The sequence below is a fragment of the Sylvia atricapilla genome, chromosome 6 (assembly GCF_009819655.1).
Source record: "Sylvia atricapilla isolate bSylAtr1 chromosome 6, bSylAtr1.pri, whole genome shotgun sequence".
Taxonomy (NCBI): Eukaryota; Metazoa; Chordata; class Aves; order Passeriformes; family Sylviidae; genus Sylvia; species Sylvia atricapilla.
The window spans coordinates 41,789,195-41,806,300 of NC_089145.1; the positions used below are offsets into that span (position 1 = coordinate 41,789,195).

The 17,106-nt window shown below is 41.0% G+C and overlaps 1 protein-coding gene across 1 annotated transcript in view; it reads left to right on the forward strand.

The window, feature by feature from the left end:
- Positions 1 to 4,666: 4,666 nt before the first annotated feature.
- NUDT14 (nudix hydrolase 14) overlaps positions 4,667 to 17,106 on the forward strand; it is a 58,480-nt gene continuing 46,040 nt past the window's right edge. Inside the window, 3 exon segments of the mRNA XM_066321648.1 lie at positions 4,667 to 4,720; positions 4,722 to 4,816; positions 4,818 to 4,995. Of these exon segments, the coding sequence (XP_066177745.1) occupies positions 4,667 to 4,720; positions 4,722 to 4,816; positions 4,818 to 4,995 (327 nt within the window).

The following is a 17,106-nucleotide window of genomic DNA, read 5'->3' on the forward strand; positions in this document are numbered from 1 at the left end:
GTAAGCTTTAGAAGGCAAACTTCACAACAGCCACTTCATTACAGAAAGAACATACATCTGATCCCCAGAAAGGCACTCAAAACTAACGTCTCTGTGGCGATGCAAGGATGGCCCACATGAAGAGGATATGATTTCATGCTGTCAACCATAAGGATTCCTAACATGAGTTTACAAAATAGATTTAATTTCGGACACTTTCATCCATCTTTCTCACTCACCCTGTACAGTAAAGGTGTTCAACTCTCCTAATACCCCTATGTGAACCTTAACAAAAACTGCATGTGGCCCAGGGAGCTGAGGAGGAGGAGAAAGTTCTGGAAGCAGTTTCAAGGCAGAATTCAATGGCTTTGATGGCATCCCAGCTGGTTGGGGCTGATGTGGGCACACAGCCGGATCCAGTGCCTCTTGGCTTCAGCAGCCTCTGCTGGCATTCTTCTGCCCAGAGCTGGGGATTCAGGTTATCTGTCACCACCACAGCAAAGCCTTTCTACCAAACATGAGGCATCACCTTGGCTTAATAGCTCATGAACCATTAAGTTTTCCATCATTTACATTCCCATCATTTACATTTTCCGTATTTTTTCCCTGCAACCATGAGGGTTAGAAATATCTTTTTAAAATGAAATTTGAGAACTGCAAGTCAGCATGCCTCTAGTTGTTGAGGCTTTCATACTTGTAGTGTCTTAGTAACTACTGTACTCACAGGTATCAAAAGTAATGATACTCTGCAATATATTAAGGAGTCCTCTGGAGATGAAAGGCTCAGGACCTGGTAACTTTTTGTTCATGAGCCATGGGATGTCAAAGAACAAAGTGAGCCTGGCAGGGATTGACAGAGATTAAAAGTACACGCAGACAAGTACACACACAAAAATCATTATGGAAAATGTGCTGCCTAACTGCAATGACTGAACCCTACAGCTCAGGCACCTCGCTAAGCTCCAGTGGGAAGAGGGAAGTACTGGAAATGACTTTCCTGGGTGTCCACTCAGTGTAAACCCGGGCGGAGGTGAGAGGGTGTGCTTGGCTCCCGAGCCACGACGAGCAGAAGGGCGGCAGCACCGAGCTTGCGACGGAAACATTCCCGGTTGTGTCCCAAAGCAAACAGCAATAAAACAAACTGCTAATGAGGATGCAACCTGACCCTCTGCAGAGTGCACGCCCAAGGACCGCGGGACTGTGAAGGGAAGAGAAGGACTATGGCAGCAGAAACTCCAAGAAACTCCAAGCTCAAGAGGATTTTTTAAAACGGAAAAAAAAAAAAAAAAAAAATTTGGGTACTTTGCTGGTAATAAAAGTTACTCGCGAAGTAACACAGAGTAAACACTGCTAAGGAGAGAGAAATGTGCTAAACAAAGAACTTTACTCTGCAGAAAGAATTTCTTTTTAACACTAATGTTAACATTTTATTTTTTTAGTAAGACATACCAGTGAATCTTCCCTTAAGACTCCACTCTAGACAGGACACTTCTCTTTTTTTCCCTCTCTGCCTGCTGATGTACTCTCCTTTCCAGGAAAGCAATGAATTTTTATTCACACTTTCTGCTCTTCTTCATTAGGCTGTTTATCACATTGTTACACAAACACATTATCAGAGCTATTACAGCCTAGGGACAAACACCTAGATTTTACTGTTTTACAGCAGGAGACCAGCAGCTCCAGGAGACTGAAGAACCCATGAGCAAACCACCCATAACAGCATTCACAACCTTCTATCAGTCCTTTTAATTTTTTTTTTAATAATAAGAAAAAAAAATCCAGAAGCCACTGCTAAGGGAGATAAAGGAACATGTTTAATGTATTGAAAGGCAATCTGTCCTTCTGACACATTCTTGGTTTTCTGGAAGCCAAGTTAACAATCATACTTGGCAAGGAAGATGTGATACAATAAGGCACTTGGCTGGTGGAAGGACATCAGAGCTATTTCAATTAGAAGTGCAGTGATAAACCTGGATAGCGCCCTACAAAGAAACTGTGATAGCCAAGAGTAATCCAGGATCTAAGAGGTTTTGGAACTGATGAACTAGAGACAGGATCATAGAAATGTAAATGATACTGGAATAATGCTAATCAAACCCAAAAGATTCTGCAAGCAGTTAAACATGAATTTAAAGATAAGTATTGGAAATGTCTCATTGAAGGTAATAGGCATGAACACAGTTCTTTAACACTTTGGAATTATGGACGTGTGTTTTCCCAAGTTTCTGGACACATACCACTGATAGTATTCCTGCTTTAAAAAGTAGAAAATGCATAGAGATGCCAAGGAACACACAATAGAGTAACTGGGGCAATTCATTGCGCAAACATGCCACGTCCTTTGGAACCCAGGTGGGAACAGAGCTCTGCTGACCCCTGAGCTGAGGGGCTGAGCAGCATCTCTGCATTGTGTCATCTCCTAATCCGTGCTGTGAATTCAGTGCACTTAGAGCCAGGATGGTGTCACTGTGCCAGTCAGCCACAAAAGCAGTGAAAGAGAATAGGAAAGCAGGAGTGTGTCTCACCCACACAAAAGTAAGTTGCTCCCCTTTGTTATTGTTCCTTTGAATAACTGGTAGCTGAGAGAAATTTCCTTCTTGGGATTGTTCCTGGACTAGCAAATGCAAAGCCACTTGCTGCAGAGGGTATCTAAGCCTTAATAAAGAACTAACAAAATTCAGGTCCAGGTGCTGAATGATAGTCCCACTATGCAGAACATATTTTTCCCATTTATTTTCTTGCTCAGATTTCACCTGTAAAACAGGAACACTAAGGCAGCCCCTCAATCTCAGCCTGTTAAATCCTCATTTCAGCTGGCACACTCACAACGATTTTCCAACAAAGGAATTGCAATTACAACAGCAGAGCATTCTGAAATGCATTTTCCTGTGTCACTGTGCTCAACTGTTCCAGGTACATTAACGAGATCAGGTCTGTGACACATCACAACCCCAAAAGCTTCCCACCTAAGCCTAGGAATGGAATAAGCAATCCATCATACAGTGTGACATGTTCCCCAAAACACACACACACTCAAAACCTGAAAGTGGTGTCAGAATGTTTATTGAAGAGGGCAATCTGACTGGCTGAACCGACCTGGGTAGCCGGTAACTTTTAACATAAGCAAACAGAGATACTGTAAACCTGCTGTGCATGGAAACTGTGTTTATACTTAAATTGGACTTGGAAGACTGAAATAACTTATTAGAAAAATATAGCTTAAGTTCCCAGGAGCTCTGAATGACCTTGAGATCATTCTGAAAAAACCAGAAATATGTAGACATATACAGTGATGCAAACAGAGTTACACAAATATTTTTGAAGTCAGCTAATAAAATACATTTCCTTGCCTATTTTTTATGATAGCTTTGCAAACATACTTTTAAAACCACACTTTTCAGCCCCACCAAGCATTTTTTTGCCACTTGCGTTATCAGAACTAATGGTAAGCATTCTGCAATGTAAGTGCTGCCTCATTTACTTCTTAGTGAGTTTTGTAATTGCTGGATCTGTTCCTTTTAGATAGGCTGCTGAAATTCTTACTACCACAGCACAAGACAATAAACTTTCTTAGTGATGCAGTAGAAGCACAGAGGAAGACAAAAAAGAAAAAAGATACAAGAAACTTCAGATTTTTCTCAGTACGGCCAATACATTGACAAAATATTTTGATTTATATGACCTAAACTGCTTTACACAGGCAGATCTGAATGGAAAGTGATCACAAATCAGAGACAACCACCACCACAAACTGTGAGCTCTGTTGCTCATGAACCTAGAAAATAATTATTAGGTGTATTAAAGCACCCACAGTAATGTAACTGTTGCATAACTGTGATCAAACTTGTGCAAAAACCAGGGAATTGCTGACTCTAACAGTATCTTGCTTAAAAAATAATGACATAAAAGGAGAAGGGATAACTATTTTATAACTTGAAAACAGTCAGGGGAGTCTAACCAAGCTGCATTTATTCTTCTGCCATGGGCTGGGTGCATGGCCAGCACTGGAAGCTGACTGTGAGAAGGAAAGCTGGAGATGCATCGAGCCATGGATTGTAGGTTACCCATGAATCTGTATCTGTACCTGCACTTTCCACACCACTCATAAGATTTCCACTTAGCATGAATGCACCAGGCATGCAAGCAGGCAGAAGGGACTGTGCTTTTCACAGCAAAGTGCTCATCCTCCAAAGCCTGATAAAGTCCAGGAATGGGATAATCTTGGGAGCATGTAGATCGCACCAAGGCTTTTGAGGAGGGGAGTGGGATTCAGTTCAGTGCCGGCAATACCCCATAAACTTCGGTGTAAAGTGTGGGAACAACTGACCCTCTGAGAACATCCGCCAAGCTCCTGAGAAAACAGGAGATCGCAAATAGTGCAGTAGGTGTTTCTGGAGAATACTCCAGAATCTACTCCATCACGGGAGGTTGTGGTGAGGTGGGTGGGGGCCGGTCTCTTCTTCGTGCCTGCAGTGAGAGAAGATGAAAAAACATGGCCTTAAACTAAGAGAGGAGAGATTAAGAATAGATACTTAGAAACATTTTTTCACTGTTTTGATGGTCAGACATTTCAACAGGCTGCCCAGGGAGACGGTGGAGTCGCCAGTTCCAGAGGTGTCTGTCTCTGGCGATGTGATTTAGTGCTTTAAGGGTTACAGGGGTAGCGTTAGGTGGATGCTTGAATCGAATGATCTTAAAGCTCTCTTCCAGCCTTGGTGATTCCGTAAATAACGGCGACGAGGCGGCTGTGTGCCGGTGTCGGGGGTGGAAGGCAGCAAGCCGTGATTCCGGCTCCCTCTGAGGGCAGAGGCCGCAGAGCGCCGCCGCCGCGTCCCGTCAGCTCCCGGCCCGTCCGCCGGCGGCTGCGCGCGCCTCTGCCCTTCCTCCTCCTCCTCCTCCTCCTCGTCCTGCCGCGGCCGCTGCCCCCCGGCAGACATGGAGGCCATCGAGGAGCTGGCGGTCCAGCCCTGCACCTCCTCCCTCTACCTGCGGCCCTTCCGCCTCTCTTACCGGCAGGTGAGTGGCGCCGCCGGCCCGCCCGCCGTGCCCCGTCCGTGTGGGGCCCGCCAGCCCCGCCTGCGCCATTTTGGAGCAGCGCCGGTGTCACCGCATGGAGCCGGTGTCGCCTCATGGAGCCGGTGTCACCTCCTGCAGCCGGTGTCGCCTCCTGCAGCCGGCACCCCCCCGCCCGCCCTGAGGGGGGCCCGAGCAGGGCAGTGCCGGTGGCCCGACAGAGCGCGGGGTCGCTGCCGTGCGGTGCCACCGCTTCCTGTGTCCCCGTGGGTGTCCCCTGTGCCCGCCGCCCACGCCGGGCTGGGGCCGGCACTTTCACCCCGTGCTGGTGCTCGGGTTCACCTCTCCATTTGGGCGTTGCCTTGGGATTGTTCACGTCTCGAGCCCTTTGCTGGCCAGACCTTAGCAGGCCATCAATTTCATCCACGAGTGTTTACGGGTCTGGGGCGTCTCTCTGGTGAGGACAGACAGTGGGAGCTGGCCTGTTCAGTCTAGGGAAGAGGAGACTGAGAGGAGATCTCATTAATGTATATTAATGTACATAAATGTCTCAAAGGTGGGTGCCAAGAGGATGATGCCAGACTCTCTTCAGTGATGCCCAGTGACAGGATGAGGAGCGGTGGCCATAAACTAAAGCACGAGTTCAACATAAGGAAGAATTTTACAATTGAGGAGCAGGCTGCCCAGGGAGGTCATGGAGTTTCCATGTCTGGAGACATTCCAAACCCAAGGGGGCTTATTCCTGTGTTACCTGCTCCAGGTGACCCTGCTGTGAGAGGGGGCTTGGACTGGCTGATCTCCAGAGGTCCCTTCCCACTCTGTCTATTCTCTGATTGTGTGGATAGCCTCAATGCCTGCAGGTGGGAAGCAGGGAAGGAAATCCTGTCCTTTACCATGTTTATATCAACATGAGTCACCTTTCACAGGCTCACTGAGAACTGGTACCTCCAACAGTGGCAAGAATGCGAGCTTTGAAAGGAAAGTCCCTTCTCACAGTGCAAAGCGTTGCATGTTCCTTGGATGCTTTCCTTGGGCCTGGTTGTTGGCTGGTCCAGGGTGAGCTTCTACCCAGGCAGAGTGATGAAAGGTGGAAGGAAAAAAGGGGAAGGAGAGTTTGGACAGCCCTAGAAATGGATGGTGGAAAACACATCTCATTCCTTCTTTGCTTTGCTCCTAAACACATCAGTTGGAAAGGCAGAACAGGAATGTATTGAGCCCAACAGTGAGATAAAGTACAGAAAATAAATAGCAAAAAATAAATAGGTTTCATAAAAGCAGATGAGCTGATTTTTAACATTTAAAAAAATACATTTTGTACATGATTTTCCTCGAGAAAGCTCTCATTGGTTGGGATAAATAAACCATTTTGATTAATGAACAGCTGAGAGCTTTACACTGAATTATGTCTTTTTAGGTATCAGAAGTAAACTTGAAAAACATTCTTTCACATTCTGAATTTTTGTTGGCTTAGTTTGCAAGTGATGGGTCTTACTACTTAATTTCATTTTCATTTCTGAGTCATGCTCTATTTACATGAAAAAGGGGATTTAATTAAAATGTTTGAAACAGTATTGCAAAATTACATTTAATTGAATAGATGTGCCTTAGATGTGATGAGTATTCTAAAGAAGAAATAAGGGTATGTTTGGTCATGTGCTGTGGATTGACAGAGACCAGCATTGGCACTAAGTGAAATAGACTTGCCCATCTTGCTGCTTCCTCTCCTTGCACAAGTGTCTGTGCAGCAACTGAGTGAGCTGGACCCAGGTCAAACCTAATCTAGCCAGAAAAAGAAGTCAATTTTAAGCTAAACAAGATCAGTGATTCAGTTCATTATGCTGGCAGAGGAGAGGTGGTAATGTGGTAGTTAGAGATGAGTGTTTGGGGCCTGGTGAGGGCAGAGATTGTTTCTCTTGGCTGCAGCACTGTCTTGAAATGAACTTTAAAATGTAGTTTCTATGGCATCTGTACAGAGGCTGGCTTGGGTCCAGCCTGCTGAGAGCATTAGCTGAATGTGAGCACAGCTCTCTGTACCTGACCTGAGAAACAGGCCCTATGTTTATTGAAACCCATTTTGCATTTTAAAACTGAGTTACTAACCAGAGGAAATACTAAATATTTTCACTCATTTGACTAATCGTTTCAAAAGCATTTAGGTCTGCTGAAAACCCCATTAAACAGTCAAGTGTCTAAAATCCAAGAGTTAGATGCCTGCTCTGCTTAAGAATTTTTGAAAATTCTACCACTCCTCTAAAACTGACAGTTGTTTCCAAAATCTAGCCCTTGATCTTAACACTTTTATGCTGAGTAGGTCTTCCCTTGTCCAACTATTTTAATTCACTTGCTGGAAAAAGAAAAGAAACTTTTGTTCTTCCCAGTTCCTAATTGATGTATTTTACAGTAACATTAATTTCCCCCTTCCATGAATTCCCTGCACTTGCTTGCTGAACTTGACCCAATCTAATAAAAAAATTTTTCTGAGTAACAGAGTAATCTAATGGGGAAATCTTGAGTAATGACATTTGTTGCACTGTGAAAACTAAAACTAGTTTGGATACTTAAATTATGCAGTATGTGGCATTATGCTGTAATTGGAAGGCTTGGGGTGGTCTTATAGGTACATTTTGTGAAGCTATGACACATCCCCTATAATTCATTGTAATCCAAAGGAGATTAATTGATGCATTTTTTCGTGTTTATATAATATTAATGAAGGATAATTTGGGCCTTGAAGACTGACAATTTGAAATCTATTTTCAAAGAGAGATATTCCTAAAATAGGCATTGATGTTTAACATATATCTTCTGTCCAAGGACATACAGAGAGTGAGAGGTTTTTTTATTCATTTGTTTTCTTTCACAACTACTGGTTTTCTGTACAAATAGGAAATGAAAGGAATTTTTACATACAGTGTAGAATTTTGATATTATTTCTAGGCATTAATAAATGCTTAAGTAACAGCATTATTTTCTGGACATTTCATATCAAAATTATGCCACTTATGTGGAGATAATTTAAACCCTACTACTATATCTAATACAGCAAGGCCTTCAGCATAAGCATAAATTTTATTATTTTAAAGATAAATCTAGATAGGTGATTTACATTTCAGTGTACCCTGCTAGTCTGATTTTATCCATTCAACCTGCACCCCACTGAGCTGTAAACCACTCTTGTTCTAGCAGCGTTACAGACCACTCAAAATATGTAAGACATGAAGAGATGATCCATTTGGGGCCTGAAATCTAAACGAAATGCTGAGTAAATTAGCTCACTTGGTCCAAGCATGGTGCTAATAAAATCAAGGTCACAGGCTCAGTCGCTGTATGGGCCATTCACTCAAGAGCTGGATCAATGATCCTCGTGGGTCCCTTTCAGCTCAGAATATTCTGTGGTTCTGGAAATATGTTTGTAAACCCACACAGGTTACACATCTGAAGGAGGCTGTGGTCACACCTGATGAAGAGTGGAGCCACAGACTCAGATCATTGTCTGCCTGCTCTCAGAGGCATTTTACACATTTACAGTTGAAGCACAAGGATTGTATTAATGTTTTGGCCAGCTGAGTATTTTCCTTGGGCATACCGAAGCTCAGCCAGGGAGCTGTGGACAAACACGAGAACAGAGCTGTGTGTACTAGAACCCAGGCAATTACTGTCATCTTAGAGAGAACTGCAGCAGTGTCCAGGTTTGTACTTAAGTCCCAGGTTTCCCTGTGCTGTAAGAGCTTGAGTCATCCTTTAGACTGTATTTGGTTACATACAGAAACACTCTTCCAAAAGACCGTGGGAAAAATGTCGATTTCTGGCTCTTTCACTGAAGTGAGGATTGTAAGAAACCATGGCAGTTCCTGAAGTTACAGCAATTTATGCCCATGGCGGATTCTGTTCTTCCCATGGAGGGTCATGAGAGCTTTTCATATGAAGTGTTTCATCATCCTCTCCTTCTGCCCATCTGTATTTTAAATGAATGCAATGAGCTCTGAATTTTTCCTGTAGAGCATAGAAGTAGGTGTATACCCTTCTGAAAGACTTCCAGGTTTCAAACCTTGCAGATTGAGGCACCCTGTCACCCCAAGCTAGCTTGCTTTTCATTGTTTGCACTTTATTCTCACGCAGCTTCAAGAAAACCGTGTATATTTTTAAAACTTACCTATTTTGTTTACGTATTTCTCTTCAGGGAGGAGAAAGATGATTAATGGTGATGTTCACCAACAGAGTCAAAGAGGTGGCTACCTGTGTAGCCAATCTTCTGCCTTCTGATCAAAGTGTATATAAGATGAAGTCAGAAAAATAAAGAACAGAACTTTCCTGCTGCCTGCTCGTTCTTTTGTGTCCATAACAGCGACAGCACCCTGCAGCTTTGTGTTGGGCATCCAAGCTATGGAGAATAGCCTGGCTTGCTAGACAAATCACTGTACCAGTCACTCACTGGTACACCAAATGATTAGTTCTGTCTTAGTGTAGTGCAAAGGTAGAAATGGAAGTGCAGCCAAGGAATTGTGGAATTCAGCAAGCTGCAGTCAGGTTTTGGTGAGGGCCAATATGGAGGAGTAAAATACAGATTAAAATTGATTATATTCTTCAAAATAGGTGTCTGACAGAACTTCAAAAGGGACCTCAGCTTCTGTATGGGATTTTCAGCTGTCAGCTCTGCTCCAGGTGGGCTTCTTAGTCAAATCAACCATGTTTGAAGTGAGGTAGCCTGAGGTTGAGAGCTGGACAAGGTACCTCACTTAGTTTGAGAAATATTCTCTTCATTTTGTCAGTAGGAAACCTATGTTCCTATATATTTTGGTTCTGCTTGGTACCGAGAGAAGAAAATTCAATTTTCTCACATAGAGGATAGCATCTGTCTAGTTTGATGTATACTTGCCCCCAAAGTGCAAATGGATTTGTTATCTAAATTGGCTTTTTTTAAACATACATCACCTCCTGAAGAATTGGCTTATTTACCAGGAACTCCATGGTAAATCTCTTTTCACTTTTTCCTATTGAAGTTTTTTCTGCTTTTCATAAATAATTTATTCAAGAGACCAGAGGGATGGCTAATGAGAGATTAACTCAATGCCCAAGGGCTAGGGCATTTCCCTGGGATGTGGTAGAGTCAGGCTGCAAGATCTCACTTCAATTAATATTGCTTCCCACATCACAGGAGAGTGTGCTCACTGCTGGGAAACACATTTGTGTGTAAATCTTCAGCTCTCTTTTGTGTATGGTAGCCAGGCACTAGCCTATATATTAGAAAAAAAAAAAAAAAGGCAAAACAACAACAACAACAACAACAACAACAAAAAGTGCAAGAGCTCTGCTGAGAATCCATGTCATGGAAGTGGACTCTGAGTAGCAACAGTTAAGGAGAGTCTTTTAGATACTGAGCATCATAAAGTATCCAAATGGGATTTGGATGCAATGAAGTCTTCTTAATCAGTACCTGAGCAGGGAGGGGTTTCAGAGGTTCTGCATGTTGGATTTGGATCCTTACACATGGTTTTGACAGAGCTATGGTGGATCTTGCTGTAGCAATTTAAGAAGTTACTGCGTGCAGGTTTTTCCCTGTGCTAATGGTTCTTACCCCTGGGAATCAGCAGAAGGTGGCTTTGCTCCAGCTCTTGCTCTGTTGTTCCAATTCAAACCCACTGCCATCAGTCCTTTAAGCCAAATCACTGAGCTTTACACAGAACTAAGTGAATTGCCTTTGCATATTCTTTTTTTGTGACCTCTGTGCTAGGGACGGCACCCCTCAAAGGGGGAGGCAGAGCATCCATCAGCTGGGGGGAAGCATCTAGCTGGGAGAATAATACCTTGGGCCGTTACAGAAACTTTTGTCCAGGGCTCACATATCAAAGCCTTTGTGGCCCAGACTCCTGTACCTTTGTTTTTGAAAGTTGTTCTGGCAGGGCAGCTCTTGCCACTGTTTCCTTGCATTGTATAAACATATATGTGCATTCTGCCCAGGAACTTTTAGAAGTTTGCCACCAGACTAGAACCAACTGTCAGTAATTTTCCCAGTGCGTTTGTATGTGAGTTTGTGTTTTGAGTCTGTGGAATGGTTAATGGGCATCTGTTTCAATGATGCCTGTGGGATAAAACCCCAAAACTTCGTGCATATCGACTGAATCATGCAGTCAGTAGTGGTAAATTGGAACTATTTGCTCTTTTCTGAACTTCGCATTCCTTCCACACTTCAGAGTAGGTCAATGCCTTAGCATCATATTTCCTCTATTGATTTAATGCTTAGAATAATTTATTTTAAAGTTAAACATGAAAAATTCTCCCTTCAAGTTCTTTTTAATGCATGATGTTTTTCATTCACTGTTAAGGGAACTAAATTATTATATCTTTGAGTTTTGCAGTCATTCTAAAGCAATTTTCAAGGCTGCTGTAAATTTTTACACCTCATGAACTTTTTAATAGGTAGAAAATGTGCTTCATGAGCAGGGTACAGTTCATCAGTGAAGAAAGAACTTCCGATCTGAGTTTGCTACTGCTTTCTTTTTTGACCATCCACTGTGTCTTAAAATTTTAACTGTCTTGGAGATGTCATCAAGATTAAAATATGTGTATACATGGAGAAAGAAGTGAGGCCTGTATCATTAATGCCATGAAAACTTTGAAGATGAAAAAGCAAAGCAGGGCAGTGTAGCAATAATATTAACAATCTTACTTTGCATTTAGGAATTTTTGTATATGGTAATAGCAACATGAATGTGCCCAGCTGCCTGAAATATTCTCTGGAACTTCCGTCTGCTTTTTTATAAACATAAAACATTCTTTTCTGTTTTGACAGTTAAAAATTATGCTGTTGAGGGAGTAAACAGATTTTTAAGTTACCTGTTCAAACAAGTAAGTCTTCTGTTGAATCTTCAAAAGGTTCCAGTAGTAGGAAATATGTTACTAAGTAACACATTTATTTGCAGTTCATTTTTTAAAAGCAGTAGTACAGTGAAAGGAGATGCCATTTTTTCCGTGTGAAGTTTGTCTCATTTTCTTCAGCTTGTCAAGTCTGTTATGTCAGTGTTGAGTATTAATCCTAAATGGAAACATACTGCTTCCAGCTCAGGGAGTCCCTGAGCTGCAAATTGCAGGAGTCTGAGAGTGTTTTAACAATATATTCTTCCTTGGGCTTCTTGCCTTCTGTCAGAGGTAGATCCTGGATGAGACTGATTTTTGATCTGACTGCTGCTATGTTAACAGTGAATGCTATTGAGGTGCAGTATAATTCTTTCATATGAGTGAAAGAAAAGAAAGGAAAGTTTTTGCATAGACAGCATTAGGGAGTTAAGTACTGAGGGAACATAATTTCCTTTGAGAGAAATGGTGTTCTCTGCAATTAGAACACAGTTTTAAGAAAAGGAACTAAGGAATCTAGGCATATCTGCTTCTGGCTCTGCCATATGCTTTGAATTCAACTCTGAAAATTTGTACAAGTTATTTTTGTATAAGACATGTATGAATTACTGAAGGGGGAAATGAGAAGCCTTAGTTAATAAGAGCACTATTAAAAGTGAAAAGAACACTAATACTTGTTTTTGTTTCAGTGAAATTATGTCATGTTAGTCTTAATTTCTTTATCCAGCAAGCTTTGACAAGTGAATGTAAGCTTTGAAGTAAATGCACAAGAAGTAGTTGACAGTGACAAAACTTCGTTTAGGTCAGTCATACTACGATTTAACACAATTGTGACAGCAAATGTCACATAATGGAAGGAATAAGGCCTTGCTGAGCACCTTTTGTAGCTGAAATGTGTCTGCACTTCCATAAACGATCAGTACAATCTCATTTAATACCATCAGAGTACTTGGGTTACTGCACAGTAACTGTGAAGTTACGACTGAGTGTAGGAGGAGGTACGTAAGTTGTAGTGAGCTTAAACCATACTTCTCAAGTTCTGATATGCAGCTCACTGAGGGCCATTGGAATACTTGTAAGTCATCCGTATGAGGCAACTAAGAAAAGCAGATCAATTATCAGCAGGCTTAATGTGCTACCAAGGCCTGCAGCTTCCCTGGAAGGTGTTTCCAGGTCTGCAGATGAAGAAGTTGAAAACCATCAGCTCTGGCAATACCACTCCAGTAGCCTCATCGGCAAGGACTTGTCTGCACAGGACTTTCCTGATTAACTCCAAGTCTCATTCTACAACAAAGAGTCTGGTTCTGTTTACGTTAAACCATTTTCAAAGTACAATTGCACTTTGAATTCATACCCTACCTTAATCCGTGCTAACTTTCCAGTGTGTGCCCTAAGGGAGCAGTAAACTAAACTGGATGACTGTGTCCGCACAGGGGTTTAATGGAGTTTAAGTAGCAGAATTCAAGTTCATCAAGGTACTTATTTCAGACTCATTTTCTTGATGTCCTGGTATAGACAAGCCCTAAGAATAAAAGTGGTTTAGTTCTAAATGAATGAACCATGTTAAAAAATCCATCACTGAAGTTCTATTATACGGTTGTGGGTGAAATACAACTACTGTAGGGTATAAAGTAGGCTTTTTTTGTCTTGTTTGGTACCATCTCTTTTGTAGTAATTGCAGTTAGATCTGAGAAATAATATAGTGCTCATGTTCTTCCAACAACTAAGTGCTGTATTTGTTTTTCAGTTTGGATCAAAATTCACATGTTTACTTAAATAGCAGAAACTTTTTCTCATACAAAAAATGTGTCATCTGAATCACAATCTCAGCTATGACATTATGTGTATTTGATACATTTTAAAGCAGATGAACACTGTAAAATTTTAAGTATTTGTAGCAAATCTGAATATCATGGAAATTAGACATTTTCTGTAAATGGCGGTGTTCTTTTAAATGTCAGAGTTTGATGTTCTAGAGAGGATGAAACTATCCTACTCTATTCCTGAAACTAAGTGTATTTTAAATCATTTTATCTCAACTGCTGCCATATTTAAAATACATTTGTATTTTCAGCTGTAACTCATAAAAGGTCAGCTCCCATGCTTTGAAAACTCTAAAAGTTGATACTGCATAAATGAGCATGTTTTACACAGCAGGCATATAATGTTATCTGCCCCTTTGACTTGCACTCAGATTAATTATTCTTCATAATTTTTAACTAAAGTTAAAGAACTTAGCTTTTTGGCACTGTCCTTCAGACATTGATTTAAATCTTGTTAATACAGTAACACTAAAGTTTACTGAAGTTTAAACAAAGTGAGCTCATTTTTTTTTAGTGGTCAGCTCATGTCACACTAAAGCACTGATCACTGATCAAAACAACATTAATTATTTGTTTCACGTTGAGGTTGCTGTGTCAAAATCCTTTAAATACCTCCTGGAGCAGAGAGGGAATCTTACGGCCTGTGACAGAGCAGCTGGTGTGGACATGGGCTGATGCCCCAGTTGACAGGTTGTTGGATTAGAAAGAATATCAAAGGCAGTGAGTAAGATTAGGGATAAGTGAACATCTGACAGCAGTTTGCAGCAGGGGAGAACAGATGATAAACAATGGGAGCGGGGTGCGTGGGGGGGTGAGAGGTGAGAAGGCCATGGGAAAAGTGTGGCGGCAATCACTAAAGCTCCAGGTTGCTGAGCCTCATGAATAGAACAGGAAATGGGATTTGCTGGGACAGATGTGCTGAGTGGTGATGAATACATTATAGGGAAATGAGGCTAAACTCCTGAAGGTGAGAGATGTTCTTTCTCTGAAAATAGAAAATATGGGAAAAGAAAAGTTTACCCCTCTTGAAAAGTAATATAGAAAGAATAATGCTAATGCTAATTTTAATTAAATTATTATTCCGCAGGAGCGTTCTTGATAAACTCTAAGTCATGTACTTCCAGCATAACAATCTTAAAGTGCAATTGCAGATATAGGATTGAAAGTGTTTATTTTAGTCATAAGACTGCACAAATGGTGGAATGGTTTGAATGATGGAACAGCCTGCAATGGAGGCTCTGACTGGATAATGCTTAGAAGCATATTCTGTATCTGGCATGTATTACATAGCACTCACATAACATATGTTTGATCCTGCCACTGTTAAGGGACTTGTACTGAGTGATCTTGTGAGGTCCTTCCAGCATTAACATTTCTTCAATTCTGTAAAGTAATTGAATGCTCATAGAAAATCATGCGTAACTCTTCCTGTTCCTTAGGGTATTGTTTCTTTACTTCTTGGACTTCCTTAGTTTATATTCTTGATGGATCCTTTTCCAATATTTATGATATAGTTATGTTAGAAGAAAGCCAACAGAAACTTTGTGCATGTTTGCTTACAGGGCTGTATCTCAGTTTTCTGACTTAGAATTTCTTATGAGATTTTTTTTTTCAAATTTCTGTAACGAAAAACTCATTAGAAAACATCTCACACTAACATTTTAATAATGTATTACTTTAGCTAAAGAGAGGATAAGCAGAAAGCATAATTGGTGTTCTGAAAAAGTACCAATAAGATTTATTCACAAGACATCTAGAAATTTATTCCACAATGTATTCTCACAGTTTGAGTTACAAATACAAGCTTGGTAAAATAATGTAGAAACACAAACTGTGAGTCACCAACTGGAAAACATAAAGCTCAATGTTGTAAGGACAAGAGGTGACTTAGCTGTAATGGGAATGCCCACCATCTGTCCTTCCTGACCTCAAATCCCTCATATGTGCTGCCCCTGTCCTCAAGTTGACGAGACATGAGGCTGGCCTCCTTCAGTCCCTCTTTACTCCTAGCCGTGTGTACTGGAACTGTAGCTCTCGTTTGTAAAAGAACAAGGAATTGTAAACAGAATCTTGGATTAATGTGTCCCATAGCCCAGCTTTGTGGAATTGGCTGTTCACGTTTGAGAAATTCTGTGTTCAGTATCTTGACCACACTGACATCACTTGAACACAGAAGCTGAAGAGTCGGTACAGCTTTGGAGTTACAAATGTTCCACAAAATTAGCAATCAATTAAATTTGTCCTTCGGTCAACCATAATCAAAGAAATAAAATTATGGTGAGCAGAGCAAAACAGAGACAAAAAAAAAAATCTGCTCTACTATTTTAATTACCGTAAGAATAATTAGATAGGTGTGTTTTCCATGAAACTGTGATCTCTGCATTTGTGTGAAACTATAACCAAAGAATTTACCGTTTGTTGTAGGCAATTTCCAGTTTTAAACATCATTTACAATCGGGTTGCATAGCTCTTTACTTTATATCCCAGTATTGAAAAAAGTTACAGCGTCATTGTTATGCAAGTTTCAGAAATACTGCAATAACTGTATATAAGTCACTAATCAATTAATCACCAATTCATTAAATTTACTGAATGCCAGTAGTATACGGTATTTAAGTAACAGGTTCCTGTCTCACTAGCAGTGCCCTCTATTAGAATGGATGACAGATTAGAAAGTGTTCACAGGTTACTTGAATCTTTCTGTGTATTATTTTTTCCCAATGGGAAGATGGTAAGAGGACTGCCTCTGTGGGGATCAGATTTCAGTTGAGTAGCAAAATTGAGAGGTAAAAGTGAAGTTAAGAAAAGAGTAGAATCTGGAGCTAGTTGCATCTGTCACTTTGAACTGATTTTTGGGAGGGGGTGGGGAGAAAGGACAGGATGAAAAGCCCTGAGGATCTTTGTGAGGAGGGTCTGTGAGAAAGTCTTAGGAGAAAAATCTAAAGATTGTTCCTAAGCCTTGGCTTCTGTTAGCCCCCTGCTGCTGTTCTTCATCAAGTTGTTTTAATGGCTTTCAAAGCAAGTGAGTGGAAAATGGTTTCTCTGCAACTTTAAGGAGCCTGAACTGAAAACTGTCATTGCTTTATAAGTAAAACACATCAAAGATTGATGGAAGAATTGCTTGTTAAACACATTGTAGATTTAATTAAAAAAAATGGCTGATATCATAAAAGAGATATCAGATCATCATAACTGCCTAAAGGTGAAAGTTTAATGGCTTGTCATCTGCTCAGGAACCTGTGTTAAGTATCTCTTTCATAGCTTTTTTGACCCTCTATATGTCTGCAAGATGGGTTTTTTCCACAAGTGTTGCGGTTTTTTTCATAGTATGTAGATGGAAAAGTACCAAAGCATAAAAATATGTAGGTGGTCATTATTGTGCTTTTTCATTTTCTGTGTCTTTAAGGATGCCTTTTTCTGGCATTTTTAATTAACTAGT